Source organism: Azolla caroliniana, unplaced genomic scaffold, assembly GCF_043228905.1.
Source record: "Azolla caroliniana isolate FFs.n. ecotype wild unplaced genomic scaffold, voAzoCaro1.0.p SCAF_7, whole genome shotgun sequence".
Taxonomy (NCBI): domain Eukaryota; kingdom Viridiplantae; phylum Streptophyta; class Polypodiopsida; order Salviniales; family Salviniaceae; genus Azolla; species Azolla caroliniana.
Window position 1 is genome coordinate 5,112,406 of NW_028230442.1, and position 18,437 is coordinate 5,130,842.

An 18,437-nucleotide genomic window follows, 5' to 3' on the forward strand; every position below is an offset into this window, starting at 1 on the left:
TCCTCTCCCACAACCCTAGGAGAATACTTTTATGAAAAAGAAGGAAGATTAGTAATAAGTTATAACAACCCTAGAACGAGGAGTACCAAACCTTAAACCTTCTTGTAAAGAAGAAGAAGAGAATGAATCCCAACCCTAATAATTTATCATGAATGAATGGGAGGAGTCCCTAACCTTCCACCCTCCCTCCTAAGGAAACAATAGAAGAAGAACAAGAAAAAGGAAAACTCCAAATCCTAAAATGCTCCTCTTCCCCTCTCCTCTCCTTAAAAAGTCAACAATACACTTTCCCTTGTTCCCTTTATACATATAGTGAAAGGGGAATACAACATAAAAGCCTTATTTTATTGGTATTCCCAAAAACCTCTCAACCTTTCCACATGTGGAGAACTTCAAAAAACATGGTCTAGATACACTTTTATTGATCTTGTTTACATATATACTCTCCCTAATCCTTTACACCGTCTGTATGCTCTCAAACCCACCCCATCGTGAATATTGAACATAATTTATCTTTAGAATATATATTCTACGTACTTAAAAAAAAGGTAGAATATGTAGCATATGTATTGTATGCATGTTGTACAATAAATGTTCTACAACTATGCTTTACACCAACTTGGAGTTTGTCAATTTGGATCACGGATGGTGTTTCGAGTATTCTTTTCATTCTACTATTTTGTTGTTGTATACTTTGACTAAGGTGGTGTGGTTTTCAATATTCTCAATTAGTTTGTGGACTTCTATATAGGACTCCATACCCAACATTTCCTCTTCCATCTCAACATGTGTTCTTCAAGTGGCATCATGTTCTCATGTTCTTCTATGGTTTCTACGTGCGTGAACATGCCATACTCATACAAGTTGGTTCTTCATCCTCAAGTATGGAGCTCTCTATATATTCTTCTTGTCTTACTAGGCTACTTCTTTCCTTAGTACACTGTTGTCCAAATGTTTAAACTACATATAGTTGATGATGTTGTCATGGTATTGGTGTAGTCCCTATGCTTCCTGTTCAACAAGTTTGTATCCCCTCTCCTAGAATTGGGGTGTTAGTTGGGTTATTATAGCATGTTTCTAGGAAAGTGTTCAATGACTTCTTCTTCTACTTCTTCAAGGATGCGTAACTACCTTGGCAACAAGCTTTAATCCACGAGACCTATGTTACCCTCTTGATGAAGTCACACATGGCCTCATCTAGATTGCTTGTTTACGAGATGAAGTGTGCTTCGCAAGGTTCATAGAGAAGAGGATCTGATGGTGTAGCAATACCAAACATAATGTAGAGACAGCCCATATATCCAAGTTGACGACTTACTAAACAGAAAGTCCCTATGGATTTTTTGGAACCTTCTAGTGCACTTTATGCAAGCATGTAGTTCATGGTGTTGGAGGAAAATGGTTCACTTGCTTTATTCAATACATTCAACCAATCAATAAAGTGGCAACTCACAATGCCAAATTTTGGGTTGAACGTTGATGAGTTTAAAATCCTTAATGAAAGGATTTATGAGAAGAACCATCTAACTCAATTGATGTTCTTTATTTGGTGACCAATTTCAATTGGCAATGGAAAATTTTGAAACCACCACACAAAGAATAGAGAAAGAACAAAACAAGGAACAACATAACCTAGTCTACACAAAGCCACCAATCTTGCTGAGACCAATTTCAAGAGTCAACTCATAAGCTTGCTACACACAATTGTTCGTCTCTTCTGACATCAATTTTCCATCCTCCCTATTTCTACACTATTTCTACACTATTTCTACACATACAAACAAACATAGTAGGTAAAATTTGTGTTCGTCTAGTATAACATTCGTTTTCCTATGTTGGAAAACGAATGCGAATGTTATCCACATTCTTGTATTTTTTTTGTTTTTTTTTCATTTTTAGGCTTATCTACCTCATAATAAATAGTTAATCCAAAAGTATGGTATTTATCATTCTTTGAGGGTGTTTTTCTTTCGTGAATGATTGAAACATCCGCAAGTGCGAATGCACATATGGTATGTATGGTTCATACTATGCAAACAAACATACCCCTAAGGATTTTACATACATATATATGTATTTACATATTTGTCCCTAACCAATTACAAACAGCCAGATCAGCTAAATTAACACACATATTTGGAAGAGAACTTGTTCACGCTCAAATCTTATAAATGAGATAGGTATTGACATTATGCATTAAATTATAGTTGATTTCTCCATGATCCTATAACCGCATGAATCAAGCATTATTAAACAATGATTAACTTCTTTTAGAACAATGATTGTGCAACAAGTATTATTAATCAGATAGCAATACATTATCATATAAAATTCAGGAGTAATATCATTTAAACATGATTGAAAACATTATCACAATTTTTGGTCTAATCACCTTTTATATGTCTAAATTTCGAGTGACATCTATGAATTTGCTTATTCACAACTTAAAATTTTGGATATTTATGAATTACAGTAACTTGACAACTAGTTTTGGAATAACAATTGTTCAGGAAGCTCATATGTAACATAATTTTATGCATATATTATTTGATATTTACAAATCTAATGCATGCAAACTTAAAATAGTTGTAGTCAAGCTCAGATGTTCAGATTGCAAGTCGATGGAAAGGTATTTGGCAATTTGCCAAGCAATAAAAACCCTCCCTTACAATAGCACTTCCTTTTCTAACACTTGTTAGAAACTTGGATTGCGTCATTTTAGATAGTCCACTCAAAACACAACCATTTTTCATCACATTTACTGGATCAGGCTGCTTTGAAAGGTAAGGTTCACAACTTTGACATTTGCATGCAAACTTAAAAATAATAATTCCCAATTGCAAGAATAATGCTCATGTAACTCTTGACTACATCCTGCTTGCTTTTTCAAACATATCACTCTGGGTATGTATTTTAAACGATACAAAATTTAAGGCTTACAAATGGGCTCAAATTAGTCAAAACCAATTAGGTTAATACCCTTTATTTTTATGCCGCATAAACAAAAATCAAGACTAACTTTATTTAACTGCTTTTACCCTACTTGGACACCAGGTGTTACTTGATTTCCTTCTTCAGAGATGGTTGCTGATTCCTCCCTGCATCCAACATATATTTATCATGAGATTGGTGAATTCCCTCGAGTACTTTGTTTACATATGCAACACCAAGATCAAACAAATCAATACCTCTCAACATTCTCACCAACTTCAAGCCGCAGATAGCTCCCAATATTAATAGGAAATCCTGTCTGCTTTGAAAGATCCTCAAGAACAGCCTATACCACAGCAATAATCAACATGAATATATACCATGCATAAAATATAAGATTTGTTGAGATACATAGTCTACACCATAAATGAACATATTACAACATGAAATAAAATGGGTAAAACACCATCTGGTTGAAAAATCCTCAAGGACAACACTAATTAACATGTATATAAACAACCTATACCATATAAGATTTGTCTACATACATAAACAGCCCACACCATTCAGAATGTATAACATAAACTGGAAAGAGTGGAACACCAAAACATGCCTAGATAAAATAAGACCTATGGGGCCAAACTGAAACATACCCTCAATGTGAAAGAGTTTTACTAATGAATGTTGCGATTGAGAATATACATTGTCAATGAGAGGGAAATCTGTGTATTATAGGCCGGGGTTTAAAATGTGGTGAATAAAACTCGAATATAAATGTATGTGAACGATTATTGCAGGGAGTGTGGCACTTGGACATGACAACTTGTTTAAGGCAAAACATGCATAATTCATGAGTATTCTCACCGATGCTATCTCACATCAACGAGAATGTGAACTAAAAGAATGCATTTTATATATAATATGAAGTGTGAAGCATGAGCTCCCACCTCTCTCCAAACATTGCAAAAAAGTCCCATTCACAAAGGACTCTACAAAGGCACCATGAAGTCTATTGCATCATCTTCAAAAGCATTTAAGCATATCTTGCATCCATCCGGAAAATATTTTGCTTTTGTGTATTTTGACTTTTCCGCTGGTTTCCCATGCAATTTTAAAGGCGATATGTGGTTTTCTTTAACTCTTTAGTTATACTCGACGACTGTTTACATGCCCATGATCTATATTCTTTAGACATACACAAATATACAAACTTTATATTGGTATGAGAATAAAGAAGCATGGCATATACATAAAAAGGCCTTTCCACACAATATGACCAAAATTATCTTTTGGAAACAACAGATTCAAATCACTATCTTTAGAAATAAGGAGAAAATTAAAATCAGGATATAGGCTGGAAAAGTTCCTTTGAAATGAATAAAGTTAATATATAGAAGGCCATCCATCATCTAATCAGTTAGTTTATAAAATTTCATCAAATATGGAGGTAAAAGTTTCTTTGCGCTGCATAACCTTATTTCCCTTATAATAAAAAAACTTGATAATTCATTCCAGGTTTCTGCATTTTGAAAAAGGTCAATGATAAAGGAATATAACCGTCCATAGGAATCCAACAGCTCAACAATGCAAATGTACTGTCCATATCTGATTTTACATACATGCATATGTGAGGTTTTATTTCTACTAGGTACGCACATGTATAAAAAAAACTTGATAAATCCTTCACCCTTATACAACTAACTCAGTGAATCCTAAGCAAATCACAAGAAGAATATATAAAAAATCAGAAAACGAAGACAACCCAAGAAGCCTTACAGCTTTGAGAAACGATGTGCTCATATTGTGTAGACAGACACACCAATTAGAAGTAGCTCACAAAGACACCTTAAACCCCACAGAGACCAGAAGGCCATGCACTCAGCCTCCAGATTCTATACTGTGTAGAGCGGAAACCAAATAGATGTAGCTCAGAAAGACACCCTAAACCCTACAGAGGCCAGAAGGTCATCTTTAGGATATTTGAACCCAGGTGTATATGTTAGTAAAAACATGGGTTACCAGTAGGCTATAATCATAATATCAGAGATAGATAGAAATAAATAAAATGTTATATTGATGTCTTCAAAATGCCAAGGTGATCTATGAGACACTAAAAGTTATATCTATGTGAATTTTAATTTAGTCAACTAAAATAAAGCAAAAACAAATTGTACCTACACCAGGTAGCTTCCCTGTGAAACTACACTGTGATTTAATTACAATGATATTGGAATCATGGGCATTAGATGATACTACATATATTCCAACGCAGCTATGCCTGTCATATCAGGCACCTGGAGAGTGAGGGAGCAAGATTTTACTATCATCCTTAGAGGTCAATTATTGAGCATGGGACCAAACTAAACCATTCTTTTCAGTTAGTATGTGGAGTTGATGAGTGACTCTCGATGTTCAAGAATTTTATGGATGAATCCTTCAGCCATTGACATGATTCACTTTGGAGAAATAAGTTCTTCAAACTTCTGGTTTAATCAAGAATCTTAAAAAGCTGAACCTAATGATAGCCGATCATGTTACAACCAAAAAAAGAGTTCAGACTACCATACATTTGCAATGTCTTCCACTAACAAGTGCGCGTGATCCACCTACATGTGAAACCTGTTCTTCTTTGGATCCTAATATCACATCCTACATGCCCACAACCCTAGGTATAATACAGAGTAACTTTTATTTTATGATATAGTAGAAAAATGGTAACTTGTTCCATTAATATGGTTATATTTTTTCAATTCAGCATCCTGCAAAACCACCATAGATTAAAAACATAATGGGGGGGCCGAGGTGAGTTACTAACCTTCACTGTAAGCTTCTCGTCCATAATATACTTTTGCTCCAAAAAAACTACCTCTTCTGCATATTTGCGCAATCGCCCATCGACCATCTTATTGAGGATTTCCTCTGGTTTATTGGTTCCTGCTACCTATTTATGAAGGACAAGAGCATTCAAACCCCAACTTTGGTGAAGCATATACAATCATGTTCTACACATAAACAAGGATATTGAAGATTACCATCCCAATGCTACGTTCAGCTTATATGGAACCTAACAAGTTCAATGCCTTATGAGACCACCATACAAATGTTACCTGAGACAATATTATATTTCGTTCACGGTCCCAAACCTCCTGTGTAACAAGTTCCTTTGATAAGAACAGCGGCCGGGATGCAACTATATGCATTGCAAGAAAATCTCCAACATTGCTCACAGCCACAGAGGTTGGTTGTATAGTTCCTTCTTTGGCTTCTAAAGTCAAGATTCCTGCAGTTTTTCCCAGCCCTGCATATGAACATATAAACACCAATAGTGAAAATATGAATATAGTTTTAAGATATTCAAAAGGACAAGTGTATACAAACACTTTTATTGCTCATCAATGCTGACCCTTAACAGAACGATTGAATATATTTTTACTCCAATCTTACATATGGGAAAAAGGGTGAAATTTCACCAAAATAAAACCACAAAACATGCAATTGAAAAAATATAACCATCCAGAACTAAGAAAATCTCACACTCGAGATTAGACATAAGATTCTCTAGATTCACATTCTATGGCATCAACTTCACATATAGCTAGCGTAATATCTAATCAGAAAGCAAATATGACGTGTGTTTGATTTCACCATCAAGAACAAAGCCTTTTTTAGTAGATAAGTTCCAATATCCATGCATTGTCTATGCATGCATTTCATGTCGGGAACAAATGTATGACTGTCCAAGTTTACAACTTATCACATCACCTACAGATATACCCAGCCTAATATCAATCAAGAAAGAAAATGCCATCGACATTTTACAACAGCCCAAAGACTAAATAACCCCATATAGTCCTATGAAACACAAACTTGGCTATGCTGTCAATCTTGATCATTAAAATTGGTATATCCCTCAGTGATTGAACAATAAGCCAAAAGGTTTAAACAAACAAAAGAGTGATTAATAAAGGAACGATTCTGCCTCCTAGCAGCTCAGGCATCACAAAATACAAATTGGTCAAAAATTCCTAGCCAGCATCAATTGAGGTCCCTCCATACAGCCAAAAAATCGTGAATATGATGCATGCACTCCTGCATATGCCACCAAGTAACTGCATTGTTTCTCTTGTATTTCTGTGCTCACATCTGACACAACCAAGAACTCTAGAAAAGAGGCAGTGAGGGACTCCAAAGAGTCATCCAGGTAATTATCTTGGTTCGTAGGTCCCTGCCCTCACTTACACCATATAATGAAGAGGTTCAATTTTGATACTGCCCTTGGATCACTCAGGAGGCTCAAGAAAGATTAAGACGTACAAAAGGAAGTGTATATTTCCCTCAGGAGTAGAAAGAAGACAAGGAGTGAAGCTGAAACGGCTATCAGCCGGCCAGAGTATGGAAGCTGAATGCCGATTTGGACGGCCAGCTAACAGTGTGAAGCTGGCTAATAGTTAATAGATAAAAATATTATTAGTATAAATATTGTTATAGCCGAAATAATAGTAGATATGAAGCGATGTAGTAGAATTTGATCCGAATAGCTATGACCTTTGATGTTAGAGATATGATCCGAAAGGATGTGCCAATCCAATTCGGCATTGTAACACTACATGATTACCTGTAAAAGGGGCATGAACCTTGTACATAAAGGGACTGTATATTGAGAGTTAATATAGAAGAGTTTTGTGTATACAGTACTCTGTTGTCTATTTATCTATGTGTGTTAATTCCTGATTAAGTTCCTAATTGCTGTGGTGTTATTGCCGATCGGTGTTGTAGCCGATTCGGATTGTATTGTGGGCGCTACCCGATTCGGCTGTAGCCGAATCTATTTCTGTTTCTATAGCCGACTTGTCATAGCCGATCCGGCTAATAATAATTGTTAATTGTGGTCTAATATAATCCATCACTCCTACCACGAACCTTTGGATAAGGGGTACTCAGGGATTGGGTATCTAACTGTGCTTTCTAGGGATTAGGAACAGTGTAATGAAAATATCCAGTATTTCTTTGCAGGACCGAGGAAGTCATGCAAAATCAATTACCCTATGTAAATCAGTATCATATACAGCTACTAAATCTCCTGAAGTTTTTACATGTATCTGATCAACAGTCACATTTGCACTTTCACTGTTTTGTTAGAAAATATCATATACGCTGTTTTTGTAAGGGGATGCTAATGCAAATGTTGTAGGTTTAGGCCCATATTTGAATTTTTCCAATAGCAATATTTGATGGTTTGTTTGTAACACCATGCTTTGGTAGAATTACTAAGCTTAGGAAATCAAAGGTAAAGGCATTTAGCAAGAACTTGCATGTATCATCATGTTTTTCCTTCTGAACTATATTTCAATTTTCTTATTTGGGGCACTTATGCATCCACATATATTCCCACGACACATTAACTACTTCAAAACAAAAAAAGAAAACAACTCAGACCTTTACAATAATTGATCCTTATAGAAAACAAACTCGATCATATTTAATGACGTGAAGCTTTTGAAACCTTGATGTGGGCTCATGTGCAAATATGATGAGACCAATCCAGAATTTGTACTGATGCAGAAACCCCTTCTCAGCTTCAGGTTCTCTCCCATAATGGCAGCAGCTTCATGTATGGCCTCTTGGACTGTAGCTTCACAATTTAATTTGGGATGCTCCAATTTAACCCGTTTGGACTAAAAAATCAAAGCAACACTAACTATCAATAACAGATATAGGACACACAGATCATCAATGATCGCTGTAACTATTGAATTGCAGCACTGAAAATAACCATAAATAATGAAACTATACGAGTTTATCCATATTACAGCCATCAGAGGAGCTATTATAATGCAGTATGCAATATTAAAGATATGATATCATTGGAGTCATGCAAAAACTTGATATTTGGAGGAGACTATGAGACTGCGCATATCCATTCATTCATGCATGTGAATGGTTTTCAAGTTAAGATAACCATGTTAAAAGCCCAAAGAACGAAAACATATTTTATGTTATATATAGCGTATTTCCTTCAATTTTAGGGCCCTGCATGATGTTTCAGAGAATCTTAACCATACATTTCACCCACTTCCATACCTGTATGCATTTGTTATACTGTCCCCTTGTAGGAAAAACTACCATTGGGATAAGTTTTCTTGTATTTACATAGCTGGTACAAAGGCTAAGTGCACTCTTTTGAAAGCATCTTCAATACATATGAAAATGTGTTTATTATTTGAATCATAGTTGCCATTCAAAAACAGACCACAGGAATTGAGTTTCTGTATAATAGAAACAATAGAAACAGGGGTCATAAATTATTGGAGTTGAAAACGTATAGCACAAACATTAGAATTATAGCATGATATGGCAAGTAGACAGTAGCAAAACTCGAAATAATGTGATAGAAACTATAGTTACTGTCATCAACACAGTAGTGAATTTCAATCAAATTATGAGATACCTCTGATTTCTTGGCTGGAAAATAAAAATTGTTCACACATTCATCCATATTTGATAGAAAAAATTTCATTCATAGCATTTAGAAGCCAAAAAGGTTCCAAAATCTATCTGCATTCCTCCTTGAGAGATTTTTCGTCCACTTGGAAACACTTACATGCAATGCTTCGAGATCAATGGCATTAGCCCCAGGAATGTTTGAACTGTCACTACATAATGTTAGAGCTGCACTTGCTACACGTGATGCCTGCATAAAAATAATTTTATCAATATCGTAATATCCAAATGTAACACTGCAAATCAAACTATCGTAATTCAAACTGAAAAAGAATAGAATTACCTTGCATATCTTAGCAAATGAATTACCTTGCACTATCGGACAGTGAAGAATTAAAATAACATGCTCTAGAAATTTAATGGAAGACATTTATACACGCAGAGAGTTCACAACATTCTACAATTTACACAACTTCAATGAAGTTAAAATGAAATAGGAAATCTGGGCACTTGAAATGTAATCGTGAAAGCTCGGTTGACAAAATAGCGCAGCAACAACCTCCACCAACTCATGCAGTTAGGCGATGGTCAAATGCGTATTAATGACATTAGAGTCTAGGGTGCAACTCTATTTTGGTCAAGTAATAGTATTGACAAACATTCATGAGTAGTAACAGGTAGCAGTAATGGTTGAAAATCAAGGTGGAAGGGCCTTGTATGAAGCGAGAATTCTATAAATTCATGAGTAATTCTGCTTATCACGAATAAACAGAAGGTTAAGATGAATGAATCCTTAACTAATGAACAAAAAACATTTACCAAGTGTTGGAATATGTCATTTCGAGCCACAAAGTCTGTCTCACTGTTAAGTTCTATAATGGTTGCTAGTCCCGGCTTCGAACATAGTGCCAGAAGACCTTCAGTTGCAACTCTGGATGCCTTCTTGCTTACTGATGTAAGTCCCTTCTTTCGCAATTCTGTAAATGCTGCCTCTGCAAGTTCACCAGAAACATAACCAAAGTTATTTGAACCATAGACAGATAGAATGAAATATAGACTAACGGTTTCTAAGCGGCCAAAATGGCCTATGAGACGAACAAGAGAGTACACCTTAAAATGTTGTCTTGCATTTGCAATTAAACCAAAAGAAAACACAACTTAATATGAAGCTCTAAAGAGTCTCATTAACTAAGAACTTAAGATTCTGAACTTAGACTGAAACTTTTTCCTTAGAAAAATCTCCAACAAGGTTCGATTAAAGACGGAGAGGTCTCTGAAACAAGGAAAGCACCTTCATCGTGAGGTGATAATGACCTTTATCTATTGATGTCAATAGTTACAAGCACAATATGTAGATGATCAGGAACTACACGCACCACAAACTTCTATTGCCTGATCTATCCTAACCTCTTTCGAGTGTCCTGGTTAATCAAATGTCCTAGTTAAGACAACATGTGTATGGACCCTGATTTACTTATAGCATGAGAAGAAGTGGAGCTAAAGAAAGTTATGATATTCTTTGTTGATGAGTTGTTGTGTTGGGGTAAAGACCCTAAATGACCCCCTTATAGTGTATACATGTGTATAGGCGTAATTATAAAGCCCACAAGTCACTTATCACTTATTCTTTATTTTTAAGCCATGTTCAATGTGAACTTGGCCAACCCTAAATGGCTTATATAAAACATAAATTTAGAACTTTTGGATCTCACTTCAAAAGGCGAGGTCCTCCAACTACGATGCTGTCCATTTCAGCCATTGCTCTACTGCTGCTCCTAACACACCCATACTTTGATGACTACTGCGTGTTCCTTAACTCTATTGACATCATTTTTTACCCTTTCAATTGGCATCAGAGTGGATTTAGGGTTTCAGAACTACTGCGCATGTGTTGTACAGCAAAGAAAAGGTGCTCTATTTTTTATAATCTTCAATTTCATTGCGAAGAACCTTGCTCCGAAGCTTTGAGGAACTTCTTGGGCATCTCAACAATTCATATATAGGCTTTTTTTAGGTGATTTACATGCTAAAACAGGTGTCTTTGAGCAAAATATCTGTGATTCCAGCAAATTCTTAGGTTTTTGCAGGTTTTCTCACCATCAACGTGCTGAACACATACATTGAAAGAGATATCCTACTGGAATTTCTAAAATTCCAGCAAATTTATCCATCAAGTTAACCAAAAAGAGAAGGACAAGAAAAACGACAAGATTGATGCACAGGACAGCCAAATGGACAAAGAGAAGGCCAATTTGGCCTCTAATGTAGTCATAGAGGAGTTGTCAAATGTTGAGGACATTTTATGTGCTACTTTTTCAGCTGATGATACTTATGCATATGATGCCTCTCTAAATGTTCATGCACAGGACATGTGCATCACTGAGAATGATCTTAATGATGCTTTGTTGACCGCCAATGATGCATTGGCCCATACATGGATAGTTGACTCTGGTGCTTCATTTCCTGTGACCCTATCAAGGAGTGTTTTTCTACTTTTAGTGTAGGCAGCCATGGCCATGTATACCTTGGAAACAATCATGCATGTTCCATTGAGCGTATTGACACGGTGCATTTTTCCAGAAATGGCACTAATGAGTTGGTTTTGCACCAAGGATCAAGAAGAGTTTGCTTTTTTATGTACCAAGGATCAAGAAGAGTTTGCTTTCTATGGTCAAATGGATATGCATGGTTATAGCATTCTCTTTGAAAGAGGATCATGGAAAATAACAAAAGGTTTAAGGTTGACTGTGAAAGGCACAAAGAAGGGAACTCTTTATTGCTTACATAAAAATGCTTTATCATGCAAGTTTATTGCTTTGCTGAAGTTCACTCCCATATGGAGTTGCCCATCAAAGATTTACCATGCAAGCAATACAAAGTCCCTTTATACCTTTTAACAATTAGCCTAGAGCCTTTGATAAGCTTCCATGACCCTTCCTCAAAGAGGGTACTATATCCATGCATATCCATTTGTCTAACTGACGATAAAGGCAAATGACCAAAGCGTGCATGCCAAATCTTTGCATCTGAAATAGCCTAAGAATCCTGTATTGCACACACTGAATCATTTATAGATCTTTCATAATCTACGAGCTTATACAGCCCACGACATAAAACACCAGAAGCAATAATAACATCACCATTGGACAAATCATGAATTGTACACCTATCTTCAACAAATTTAACAACCAAGCCAATCTTGGCTAATGTTGAAACTGACAACAGATTTTTCTTGATCCCTAGCACAAATAAGCATCTGACAAGGTGAAAGAACTACCATCAGTAATAGTCAAAATGATTACCAACACCCATAACCGGATAAGATGAGTTGTTGGCGCATGTGACAATATTCCCTATTGGGGCAAGCTCCAATGAAGAGAGGAAATTGCACTGCGAGGTAATATGTTTGGTTGCCCCACTGTCGAAGTACCAAACATCTGATTCTACAGCAGACATACATTGTTCAAGTGAAGATGGCTCAAAACTACAAACAATAGTAAATGCCCATTCTTCATTTTGCACAAGATTTTGCAAACTCTGTTTTCAGTGCAGAGACTTCTGTAACAACGAGTCCTGCCTCTTTTTTCTTTGCCTCTTTTGCAGCCAGTTTTGGACAGTTCTTTATAATATGATGAGTTCCTTTACAATATTTGCAAAAACAGTTTTTGTTTCTACTCTTGTTTTTTTTTTATTCATTTGTGAAGTATTAGCAAATCTTTGCTTGTTAACAAATGAGTTCCATTTACCTTTGCCTTTCTGACTAGCTAGGAAAGCTTGATCTGCAACACACATAATAGACATGTTTTGCCTAGACTGATCTTCCTATAACAAAATAGAAACTAGCTCCTCGAACGATAAGGCATTGGGATTACCTTTCATCATTAAACGAAGAGTAAAAGCAAAACTCTAATATGAATCAGGCAGACCATTTAGAATGGTCTGCACAAGTGAACTATTTGGTATCATTTCATCATCAAAAATTAATTGTTCCTTTAAATTTTTATTTTCGTAAAAAAATTGTCCATAGAATCAGCTTCATTCATGTGCTCACTCTCTAACTGTTCTTGGAGATAAGCAACATGACCCTCATTTCTTGCTTTGTATAAAGTGGTAAGAGTATCCCAAGCATCCTTTGTTGTCTTGCAAGAGCGAATATGGGGAATAATGGCACGTTTCACAAACAAAGCTATCAAAGCATGTGCTTGAGCATCTCTGCCATCCCAAGAAGTTGCTCTGCATTAGGTACAACAGAAACTGCAGCATGAGCATGAGTAGGATGATCAACATCCTTGACAAAATCAGTACCATCAGTGTTTGTGTTCTCAACAACAAGATGTTTTTCAACCCCCTGAACCACATTCCACAACCCCTTCGCTACTAATACATGGCACATCATATAAGCCCACAGAGGGTAATTTGTTCCATCCAATTTATCCTCAACAGCAAGCATCCGAAATACATCATTGCCCTCAGCCATGGTCGTTGACTGAACACGTTTTGATGCAAAAAATGGATTGTTGAATGAATAAAAGGGAACAACGTACCTCTTTGACTTAGAAGATGAACCAGCAAAGAGAAAAGGAAGCAAATCAGATTTCTGTCCAGCAACCATACAAAAGAGGGTTGTTGGAATGTCGTAGAAGACTCAAGGAGGCTTTTAGTAGGATTGAATCGACTTGGAAGCCGAAAAAAACACAATTGAAACTATGCAAAGGAAGAAAACACACAGAAATTTGTTTTGCAACAACAAAAAAATGCCACCACAGATGACGTAGACGGACTGCATATGAGAGTCGTCGCCTTGTTGTTCACTCGTTGCGTTGCTGCTCAAACGTCGCTTAGTTGCTCTGATACCACTGTTGGGTTCTTGTTTTGAATCACAAAAACTTACCCACTTTAGGGTTATGCGAGTATTTATGGACAGGGGGAAAAAACCTCCTAAAGAGGGAAAAAATGCCCATGTGGTCCTAAGTGTGTTCACGCACATCACTACCAAAATATGTCAACAAACAAAAATGAAGCACATAACAGCTTTAAGGACAAGGACAAAGAGAAGGCCAATGTGGCCTCTAGTATATCATCATTGAGGAGACATCAGATGCAAAAGATATTCTTTGTGCTACTATGGCAGCAGATCATGCTGAAGTTAATGATGCTTCTATTTTTATTCATGCACAGGATATGCAGATTACAAAGAGCAATATAATTGATGCCTTGCTTACACTGAATGATGCTTTGTCACAAACTTGGATTGTGGATTCTGGTGTATCATTCCATGTTACTCCTATTAAAGAGTGTTTTATTACCTTTCATGTTACGGGCATGACCATAATTTATCCTGTGGTAAGTTGAACCGTAATATTCTATACAAAGGATAAAGTGTAAGGTTTAATCGAGAGTGTAACGAAGGGAAGATTACTTTTAATCCTAGGAATTGAGACAACCCATAAGGGCTAAGTGTGAATTTGCCTAGGGGCCTTAGGTCTAGCTATGAATATGAGGCCTAGCTACCCTCATTAAGGACATCATTGTTTGACTACGTCGAGATTGTGATCGTGTGGTGAACACACTCTTGTAGCGAGCGCGCCAATACTAGATACAACTCGATGCCATGGTGGTGGTATAGGACACCAATCAAGGCTCGAGTTTGTCTCGATCCCTTCGCTCAAGGATGATCGATTGGACGGCACCCCTCTTTCTCTCTCTATCTCTATCTACCTATCTTATATTTCCTTATTTCATACTTACATTAGGATTAAGCACTAACATTTCATGCAGGCAACCATGGACATGTATACCTTGGAAATAACCATGCTTGTTCTATTGAAGGTATTGGCACAGTGCATCTCATTGTGGATGGTACTAATGAGTTGGTTTTACATAAGCATCAAGAAAAGTATATTGTTTGTTAGACAAATGGATATGCAAGTATATAGTACCCTCTTTGAGAAAGGGTCATGGAAGCTTATTGAAGGCTCTAGGCTAACTATTAAAGGTACGAAGAAAGGGATTCTGAATTGCTTGCATGGTAAATCTTTGATGGCCAAGTTTATTGCCTTGACTGAATCATTCACATATGGAATTATGGCATAAAAGACTTGGCCACATGAGCCAAAAACGCCTTGATAAACTATGTAATTTGGACAAGTTCGATGCTAAAGGCTGAAAACTTGATTTTTGTAATGAATGCCAATATGGTCAGCAAGTAAAGAATTCCTACTACTCTGGTGTCTCTCATAAGCATAATCTTCTAGATATAGTTCATTCTTATGTTTGCTGCATAGCATGCTCACCAAATCTATGGAGGGTGCTCTTTATTTTATTTCTTTTGTTGATGACTACTCAAGGAAGCTTTGGGTATATTTGTTAAAAATCTAAGGCTGAAGCCTTTGCTTCATTTAAGAAATTTCATGCATTTGTGACCACCCAAACAGGTAGAAATTTAAAATGGAAGCTTAAAATGAGCTTATATGGGCTGAAACATGCCCTCGGGCAATGGTATAAGAAGTTTGATGCATTTATGCTCAAACATGGGTTCAAAAGAAGCCATGCAGACCACCGTTTGTACACTAAAAAGGATGAAGATGACAACCCAATTATTCTCATAGTGTATGTCGATGATATGTTGCTAGCAGGGGGAAAAAAGATAATTCTGAATGCTCTAACACAACAGTTGAACTCTACATTCTCAATGAAAGACCTTGAGGAAGCTGAGCATATTCTTGGTAGGCGAATAAAATGGGATAGGCATCAGTATACTTTGCATTTATCCCAAGAAAAGTACATTGAAAACGTGTTGGACAGATTTAATGTGGCTGATGCTAACCCTCTTGGAGTGCCGTTGCAGCCACAAGTTAAGCTTTCCAAGGTATGATTGTCCCAAAGATGATAATGCAGCCAATTACATGAAGAATGTTCCATACGCATAAGCTTGTCGTTCACTTATGTATGCTTTGGTTGCCACTTGGCCAGACATTGCTCATGCAGTCGGACTTGTTAGCGGATTCATGGCTAATCCTGGTAGAGCTCATTGGGAGGCAATCAAATCTATCTTGAGATATTTGAAGGGACCAAAGGTAAATGCCTCTATTATGGAAAGGGTCCATTAGAGTTAAAAGGATTTTGTGATTCAGACATGGCAGGTGATATGGATACACATAAGTCCACAAGTGGCTATGTATACACCCTTGCAGGTGGAGCTATTTCATGGTGCTCCAGACTTCAGAGGATAGTTACACTATCTACTACAGAGGCTGAATATATTTCAGCCACAGAGGCTTCCTTAGAAGCCATTTGGTTAGCCCGCTTGTGCAATGAGTTTGGGATGACTGAAAAGGCCCCTATTCTTGGATGTGATAGGCATAGTGACATATGTTAGGCAAAGAATGCAATGTTTCATGCTCGCACAAAGAATATTGATGTGAGATACCATTTCATCAAAGAAGTGCTAGAGGATGGCCTAATCACTTTCATCAAGGTCAATACTTCACAAAATCCTGCAAATTCTCTCACAAAGTGTCTACCCAAGGCACAACATCAGCTATGTATAGAGATAGTGGGAGTTACTTAACTTAAAGTAGCCTCCTTGGTCCTTTAAGTGGGAGATTGTTGGGGATAAAGGCCCCAAGGACTCTCTTTTTTGTATATTTTTTACCCTTCCATGTGAAAGCTCCTTTCGAGAGCTTTCTAGACACATCTTTACTATATTTTTTTGGTCCCAAAACCTCTCATAGTAAGAGTGGGACTTTAGCAACTAGGGTTTTCTCTACATTTTCTACACAGCTTTCTCTACTTTCTCTCTCCTCACACAGCAGCCCACTCCCTTAGTGTTTTGGATCCAACCACACCACCATCATCATCTCTCTTTCAAGGTTGTTCTCTTTCAACCTTTCTCTATAGGAAATGAGGCATAGTTTTTCCAAGGCTCCTTACCAGAAAAATAAACTTTTAGAATAGGAGTTTTGAAAGGACAAGACTTTGCATCACTTCTTGATCAATTGATCAATTGATCAATGAAAGAATGGTGTAGAACGCAGTCAAAAAATATAAGTAATCTTGGAAGGCTATACAAAGGAGAGTATAACATTATCCATAGCCCTGTGTTCATCTAATGGCAGCTTTAATGGCACGTTTAATTAACACTTAAATTAAGAGGGGGGTTCTATTAGAAAAAAGAACAAATTTTATCTTACTAGCAAAAACAAAAAACTTTACAATAGGGTTATGGGTTAGCTCGAGATTAATATAATGAGATACATGGCAATATAAAAGGGTTACTGGAACAGACCACATTATGTTGAAGTTAACTACATGTATATGGTCAACAAGTATCTCCATTGATGTGCCAGAAGTTTCTTAAATTCAACAACATAACATGCACAATTTAAAGCTTGACCTAGTGTTTCAAAACCGGAAGCGTTCACTGCAGTGTTTTCACTTTAATTAAGAAAGAAAAGACAAGGCAACACGAAAATAGACCAAGAATGGACGAATGAAAATGAGAGAAAGGGGGGAGGCGAGACTTACCTAAATCCCAGTTGGATTGCACAAGAGCAGCCTTGACATCCTTCATGGGAGCACTGCTCTTCTCTCGAAGCTTCCTGATGAGAGCAGAAGAATTCTCGTTTGTGGAAGAAGATCCATCATTAACACTATACGAGCATATCTGTGTATAGAAGCCGAATAAGCTTCTCATCGTCATCGTCTGGTGGTGGTGACGAGGCCGAAGGCGAAGCGGAAGACATCGGGCTTTCATTCTTTCTTTCTGCAGACAGAATCCACGACGAGAACGGAGAAGATGGAGGGAGGGCGGGAGGGTTTCTCAGAGCAAAACCCTTGCAGCAGGAGATCTGTGTTAGGGGCCCGGGGGGGTATCTCCAGTAATTTTGTAAAATCATTTGGGGGGTACTCGTAGTAATTTTTAAAACGCAAGCTAGCAGCACTCTTCATATATAGTTCTCTCCCTCTCAAACACGCACACATCTTATATACATACATATACATACATACATAGCTATAGCCTATACATATATGATATATACATGCATGCATATATGTATATATAG

General features: G+C 36.9%; 1 protein-coding gene and 1 pseudogene across 1 annotated transcript; both read right to left on the minus strand.

The window, feature by feature from the left end:
- Nucleotides 1-2,810: 2,810 nt before the first annotated feature.
- Nucleotides 2,811-18,223, minus strand: LOC147861654 (translation elongation factor Ts (EF-Ts)). Its single transcript, XM_087322899.1, has 8 exons — nucleotides 17,899-18,223; nucleotides 10,192-10,364; nucleotides 9,533-9,622; nucleotides 8,435-8,606; nucleotides 6,039-6,229; nucleotides 5,747-5,872; nucleotides 3,189-3,277; nucleotides 2,811-3,098 (listed from the first exon to the last, which is right to left on the minus strand). Exons 1-8 carry the CDS (start codon nucleotides 18,125-18,127, stop codon nucleotides 3,035-3,037), a joined length of 1,134 nt encoding a protein of 377 aa, XP_087179025.1. The 5' UTR covers nucleotides 18,128-18,223; the 3' UTR covers nucleotides 2,811-3,034.
- Nucleotides 13,365-13,880, minus strand: LOC147861655 (uncharacterized; annotated as a pseudogene).
- Nucleotides 18,224-18,437: the final 214 nt, after the last annotated feature.